Source organism: Eriocheir sinensis, chromosome 5 (genome assembly GCF_024679095.1).
Source record: "Eriocheir sinensis breed Jianghai 21 chromosome 5, ASM2467909v1, whole genome shotgun sequence".
Taxonomy (NCBI): Eukaryota; Metazoa; Arthropoda; class Malacostraca; order Decapoda; family Varunidae; genus Eriocheir; species Eriocheir sinensis.
The window spans coordinates 879908-887178 of record NC_066513.1 but is presented as its reverse complement, the minus strand read 5'-3'; the positions used below and the strand labels follow the sequence as shown (position 1 = coordinate 887178).

Sequence of the window (7271 nt, the reverse complement as noted above, 5' to 3'; positions counted from 1 at the left end):
TGAAAAAGACACCTTTCAAGGGCTAGAGATAACAAGATATGTATTCGTTTACATCTATTAAAGTGCTTTCCTCTTAAAAATCCTGGTATGGATCCAGATTGTGTTAGGAATTATGCTTCTTTACCATCAACCTTTGTTAAAATTATATATTGTTATATATCATGTTGATTCTTACAAAAGAAGGAAACTTTTTTGTTCGTGACAATTTTTTCATAAGTATTATGGTTTCTTTGTACATAGAGGCTAAACTAGACAATGAGTAAACGAGATTACCATTTTTTCTTGTTTTAATGTAATTTCCAACAAAACTATCAAAGTTGGGTAAAAATGCATATCAATAAAAGATATTGGGAATTTCATTAGCAACCTTATGGAAAAAATCCTATCCTTCTATCACAAACGATTGAGAAGTTATGCTTTATAGAATGTGGCAAGCTCGCTGTAGCCCGGCCGCCATATTGATGACGTCATCACACCCACACCCACCACTGGAATTTTGTAAGACTCACCTTTCTGAGACTCTAATACCATGTAGAAACAAAAAATAATTGCAAACCATTTGCACTCTTCGGGTAAATAAATCTTGTGCTGGCTCTTGGACTAATAGCTATTACTACTACTTCTACTACTACTACTACTACTACTACTACCACCACCACCACCACCACCACCACCACTACTACTACTACTACTACTACTACTACTACTACTACTACTACTACTACTATCAAAATCAACAAGGACGGAATATTAAAACACACAGACATTGCAGTTAGTTTTGCTTTTATTTGAGACACCTCCCTCCCTCTACCCCCACGCCCACGCCCACGCTCACGCCCACACCGTCAAGGAAATGGGGATACGGTTTCCTGGTGACTGTGTGTGTGTGGGGGGGGGGGGTAGGGGGGAGGGAGGATGTTTACCATGACCTTGTGATTGTCGTGGAAGCAGGAGGAGTAGGAAGAGAAAGAGAAGGAAGAGGATGAGGATGACGAGGAGGAGGAGGAGGAGGAGGAGGAGGAACAAAAAGAAGAAAAGGAGGAGGAGAAGGTTATATGAGTCTTCTTCAGCAACTACTACCGCTTTTTTTTGTAACTTTATATTTTGCGTGGCGTCATTTTATATATATAGTTTTTATTTAATTTAATTTGAAGAGAAGGGAGAGAGTGCGTTAAGAAGTAGATAATGAAGGGAGAGTCAGTGTTTTGTAGATGTCTAAGAGAGAGAGAGAGAGAGAGAGAGAGAGAGAGAGAGAGAGAGAGAGAGAGAGAGAGAGAGAGAGAGAGAGAGAGAGAGAGAGAGAGAGAGAGAGAGATGATTTCCAGCTCATAATCCTGTGAGGGGTCCTTGGGTCGGCCGTGTATCCCTCATTTCTTTAGGGATGATGGGGGGAGTCCTTGGCCGTGGGTGGGGGGGTGGGCCTAGGGGGACTCGCCGTGACTTGAGACCAGACATTCCTTCAACCTGGGAAGCTGTATGGGAGAAAGAGGGAGAGGGAGAGGGAGAGGGAGAGTTAATTAGTAAGTTTATTGACCATTTTGTACATTCAATACAAATAAGGCACAGTACAATTTATATTAGTACCGAAAATATTAGTCCACACAAGAGCAAATGATGAAGAAAATACTGTAAATCACAAAACAGCACAAACTACAAATCATTTTAAATCACCGCCAGCTTCTGTTTTAGGTCTCACTTCATTGCTGCTCGTAACACAACAAGCTGACTATTTAGACTCTCAGAAACAACCTTATCCTTCACGACGACTGACTGACTAAGACTCCACCAGGTTCCGAGCATGTCACAGCACTCCCCCCTTCCCCCCTATGCAACAAGATGTGTACAGGTAACAGACAGGTAGCACTCACCGCTCCACTCAGGGTCAAAAAGCACTTCAGGATTGGCGTCACCTCCTGTCTGACTTGCTAAGCTTCCACAAGGTCCTGAACATGTCAAAACCCTCCCCCCTCCCCCCCTATGCAACAAGATTCGTATACAGGCAACAGACAGGTAGCACTCACCGCTCCACTCACGGTCAAACAGCACTTCAGAATTGGCGTCACTTCTGTCTGACTTGCTACGATATCACTAGGTCCTGAACATGTCGAACCCCCCCCTTTATGCAACAAGATTCGTATACAGGTAACAGACAGGTAGCACTCACCTCTCCACTCAGGGTCAAACAGCATTTCAGAATTGGCGTCACTTCTGTCTGACTTGCTACGATACCACTTTGTCCCGAACATGTCAAAACTCTCCCCCTTCCCCCCCAATGCAACAAGATGCGGACAGGTAACAGACATGTACCACTCACATGCTCAGCCATGTTTAAAAGGCACTCCAGCATTAGCGGCAGTTGGTCTCTGGTCACACCGAACTGCCCAAAGAACTTCACAAAGTTGAATTCTACGTCCTCCTTCTCGGCGTCCAGGATGCTCTCTGTCACGCGTGGAGAGGGAGAGAAAGGTAGACTCGGGGCTTGCTTGAAACCAGAGCTACAGGGAACCAGAACCAGAACCACACCCTTGGAAGCCTTGGAACCAAAACCACATTCTCAAACATATCGGCGTCCAAGCACACGGAAGAGTTTTGAGCATTTCCAATTGTAAATTTATTATGATCCTTCTGGGAGTTTGACCTTAATCTGTACCAAGAACCTAAAATGGACGCACAGGGCCACATCCTCAAACATTTCGGGGCTCACACACCTACACCGGATGTGGCTTTGACAGAGGTTGTGTTTCCATGGGTAGTTTTATGAGCCTAGTGATAGTTTGACGAGGCGTCTGCAACATGAACGTGAAAAGAAAACACTCATGAGAATCCGAGTAACCTCCTTGATGATAGACTAAAAATAAAAAAATAAAAGAATTGAAGAAGATTGAAAATAAAAAAAATAAAAAAATTGAAGAAGATTGAAATGAAGAAAATCAAGGAAAAAAGAAAAAAAGAGTGAAGAATTCCGTTCCAAAAGTCCTATGTGGCCTTGGGCAATAGTTGTGAGGCGAATGCGTCTGAGAATAAGGACCATTAACCCTTGAGTAATGAGTACCGTCTCCCCCCCCCCCCCCCCCCCACACACACACACACACACACACACACATATTCACTTACTGACAGTTAAGGTGGAGAAGTCAGCATTCGTAAACCCGGCCTCCGCGGCACACAATGTCGCGTTGGTCCTCGCGATGGCGGCGGCCTCCTCCGTCTCTATCTTCTCGGGGGCGATGATGGCATAGCAGAAGGTGTTGGTCTTACACAGCTCCTCCTTGTTGCGGCACACGTCAGCGGCTGAGGCAGTGAAGACGTTTAGGGCCATATTAGCAAACATTTTCCCCCCAAGCACACACATCTGACATGGCTTTCGTAGGAGCTGTGGGGGGTATTTTTTTTTGCCCTGGTGGGAGTTGCTTTCTCACACTCACAACCTACTTTTTCCTTTTATTTCCTTACCTCCCATCCTCTCTCAGGCACATCTTTCCCTTCCCTCCTTTCCCCTCACTCCCTGCTTCCTTCCCTTCCCTTCCCTTCCCTTTCCCTCCCTCCCTCCCTTTGAGCATATCCATCCTCCTTCCTCCCTCCCTCACTCTCGTCTTTATACTCACTAACGTTATTGAAGAATTCGGGCCAGAAAGTTTCGGGGTCATATGGGGGGGGTGTCTGCACGCGGCCCGTCACCACCACCGCCATCACCACCACCGCCATCACCACCATCACCACTATTAACGCCGGGCCCTTCATGTTGTCTCTGCCGGAAAGAAAGGAGGGCTAGGTTGTGGTGGTGATTCTCTCTCTCTCTCTCTCTCTCTCTCTCTCTCTCTCTCTCTCTCTCTCTCTCTCTCTCTCTCACTCACTTACCTGTTCACCTGTAGAAGTAGTCGTATGGGTGTGTGGGCGACGCGGTGAAGCTGCGGTTTATATAGTGAAGTACAGGGTGAGGGGAGGGTGCCCGGGGGGAAGGGAAGGATTACATGAAAGGATGTGAGTGTGGGAGTGAGAGGATGTGCTTCAAGCATGGCTGGACGAGTGCAATGGTGGGAGTGCCAATGATGAATGACATCGGAGCGGCCAGACAGGTATTGTGTTGCCGTGCGTTCGTTCAGCTGCTGTGTTTCGCGACGGTCGTGCTCACCTTGCTGCTTCATTTATTTATTTGCCTATTTGTTTGTTTGTTTGTGTGGGTGAGGTTAAGGTCGTGTTCTGATCGAGTGTGAACGAAACTATTTTTTTTTATGTATTATAGTTTCGCTTTGTCATTGTGTCGGAAGAGCAGTACAATTTTTGTTTTAATTTACTTTTATATTTTTGCGGGGAAGGGAGAAGGTATGGGATATATCGAGACTTTGATATCCTCCCTCTTCCCTTCGAAAGCTTAGACTCTAAGCAGTGTGAAAGCGAAACCAACAAAATACTCACAAAAAGTGTCAAAAAACACAGGAGCTAGCGGAGAGAATACCCAGCGTGACCTCTCAGAAGCGCGGACCACTGAAGACTGTTAAGTTTAGTGCTCACAACTTAAGAACTGCAAGTATAAGCCACACATCATCTGCGTGAGTGGGGGGCCCGGCAGGGGTGCAGCGGCGTCGCTTCATCAAGGGGTGGAGGGAGAGGGGCTACGCGTGACAGGAGGCTGGACGAAGCGTAAAGAGTAGACTTGCAGACGGACAACTCGGTGGCGCCTATGTCTTTTCTTTGTGGCAGCCCTTTCTATGGGTTATCTATTTTGAACCACCTGACGGTCCAGGAGCTTGTGATGAACGGTTTGATAGGCTGCTTGCAGCAGGTAACCGATGCAAGCTGCGTTTTGTGCCTAAGGCAATAAAAAGATCAATATTCTAACAGTTTGAGTCTGCCAATCTGTGGTCCCAATTCCCTCCTCCTCCTCCTCCTCCTCCTCCTCCTCCTGAAAACCTGAACTTCCCCCTGGTCGGGAACCCCTGGCTTAGTTTGCTGCAAATTCTCCTCCAGTACATTCCTGCTCATTACCTTTGTCATCAGTCACAGCTATCAAGGCATGTCAAGTTATTATCCCAGGTTCACAAATGGCGGATAGATGGTCCAAGAATTATGTAAGGTATGAGTGCTGCGTATTGTGTGACATGGGAGCGGAAGGGAACGGATGGGCGGGGTGTGTGTGTGTGTGAGGGGGTGACAGCATTGTGTGTGTGTGTGTGTGTGTGTGTGTGTGTGTGTGTGTGTGTGTGTGTGAAGATGAATTGCTAAATTATACCCATATTTCCAAGTATTACGTGAAGCCTGAAATATCACATTGAACTACTGTAAGTCGTGAGTATTGGCTGTGGTCTTTTAATGTAATACTAAATACAAATGGCCGTTACTGAAAGGAAAAGGAATGGAAAGTATAGTGAATGTAAGGTAGGGTAAGGGAAAGGAAGGGAAGGGAAGGGAAAAGGAGTGGATCGGATGGAAGGGGAGGGAAGGGATAGCAAGGGAATAGGAGGGAAGGGAGGGGGGAGAAAAGAAGAGAGGAAGGGGAGAGGGAGGAATACGCCACTCAGGGGAAGGGTTTGCCTCACGAGCCGCCAGTTCAGTAGTCCTGCCAGGCTGCCGCGGTGGTTACTGTGCCCGAAAAATGTTTGCCTGTCCAATTCTATCACCCCTATGCCCATGTCTTCCCCCTTCCTTTTTTTTTCCTCCTCCCTTCCCTCCTATTCCCTCTTTCGTTTCCTTTCCCTTCCATTCTCTCCTCTTCCCTTCTTTTCCTTTCCTTTCACTTTCCATCTCTTCCCTTCCCTTACCTTCAATTCCTTTACCTTCCTTTTCCTCCCTTTTCCTTTTCCAATCCCTTCTCCCTTCCCCTCCCTTCCCTTCCCATCTCTCCCCCCTCTTCCCTTTCCTTCCGTCTCCCCCGTTTCCTACCCTTCTCTTCCCGTTCCCTTTCCTTCCTTCCTCCCGTTCCCTTCCCTTCCCTTCCCTTCCTTCCTTCCTCTTCCCTTCGAAAGCTTAGAGTATCCTGCAAATTCTCCTCCAATACTTTCCTCCACATTACTTTTATCCCTCCTCCTCCTCCTCCTCCTCCTCCTCCTCCTCCTCCTCCTCCTCCTCCTCCTCCTCCTCTCACTTATTCTTTTGCCATTTCCTACTCCGCCGATACCAAATCCTCCTCAGATATTTATTCCTCCTCCTCCTCCTCCTCCTCCTCCTCCTCCTCCTCCTCCTCCTCGTCTTCTTTCTCTTTCTTCTCCCATTTCTATTCCAATGTTTCTTTCTTTTCTTCTTCCTTCTCCTTCCTCTTCCTCCTCCTTCCTCTTATATTCAAAAGTTATTATTTATTCTACTACTACTACTACTACTACTACTACTACTACTACTACTACTACTACTACTACTACTACTACTACCGTCACCATTGTTGGCCTTTTTGGTAGCTGGTTTATAGGTCTGTTCAGGGTAACAAAAGTATCGATTGTTAATGGCATTCAGGCTCACACTGTTACCTCGCTGTCTGGGCTGGAGTCACCGTTACTTGCACCTCAGAGTGGATTGAAGTCAGTGACGTAACAAAAGGCCTTACCGTAAGTTGTGTATTGGAGGTGATGTAGATATGGCCGAGCGGATTGCCTTCACGTCTGTCTTCGCTCTCTCTCTCCCTGGTTATGGAAACGTCAAAAGCCGACACCTGCGAGGCACACTTCTTGCTGTTCGCCTCGCCCGTCTTGTTCTGCCCTCACAGCCTCAAGTCCTGGTGATAATCTCGAATCAGCCGGCGTCACCTTCAGTATTTGCCAGATGAGGCGTCACTCTCAAGGCTAAAAACAACCTAGGTTTTTCTAAACATCCGGTGGCACCCATATAGAGCTTGCGTTTCAACTCTTGCATTCCTTACATTCATAGCTACCTGTTATTATATACATTAGTACCTTACACCATCAGCACTAGTATTTCCACAATAATCATCACTATCATCATCATCATCATCATCATAATTTTCTTCTTCTTCTTCTTCTTCTTCTTCTTCTTCTTCTTCTTTAAGGAATGAGAAGAGAAATAAAATAACAAGATAGGCCGGATGGAGAGAGAGAGAGAGAGAGAGAGAGAGAGAGAGAGAGAGAGAGAGAGAGAGAGAGAGAGAGAGGTTGAGGAAATTTGAAGGGAGGGAGAGAGATAAGGAGAGGGGAAGAGAGGGGAAAACTAAGGGGAGGGACGGAAAGTAGAGTGGGGCTTTGTTTGTGTTGTTGTTGTTGTGGTGGTGGTGGTGGTGGTGGTGATGATGGTGGTGGTGGTGGTGTGTTGTTGTGAGGTGGAAAGGA

The 7271-nt window shown here is 46.6% G+C and overlaps 1 protein-coding gene across 1 annotated transcript; it reads right to left on the bottom strand.

The window, feature by feature from the left end:
- Positions 1-753: 753 nt before the first annotated feature.
- On the bottom strand, positions 754-3902 carry LOC126982512 (uncharacterized). Its single transcript, XM_050834622.1, has 5 exons — positions 3859-3902; positions 3606-3748; positions 3115-3291; positions 2315-2439; positions 754-1472 (listed from the first exon to the last, which is right to left on the bottom strand). Exons 2-5 carry the CDS (start codon positions 3739-3741, stop codon positions 1422-1424), a joined length of 489 nt encoding a protein of 162 aa, XP_050690579.1. The 5' UTR covers positions 3742-3748; positions 3859-3902; the 3' UTR covers positions 754-1421.
- Between the last annotated feature and the right edge of the window lie 3369 nt (positions 3903-7271).

Coding starts and splice junctions, on each gene's coding strand:
- LOC126982512 (XM_050834622.1), bottom strand. CDS start 3,741: ATGAAGGGCCCGGCGTTAATAGTGGTGATGGTGGTGATGGCGGTGGTG. Junction 3,292..3,605: donor CGAATTCTTCAATAACGTTA/GTGAGTATAAAG, acceptor TCACTGCCTCAG/CCGCTGACGTGTGCCGCAAC. Junction 2,440..3,114: donor CTTCTCCACCTTAACTGTCA/GTAAGTGAATAT, acceptor CACGCGTGACAG/AGAGCATCCTGGACGCCGAG.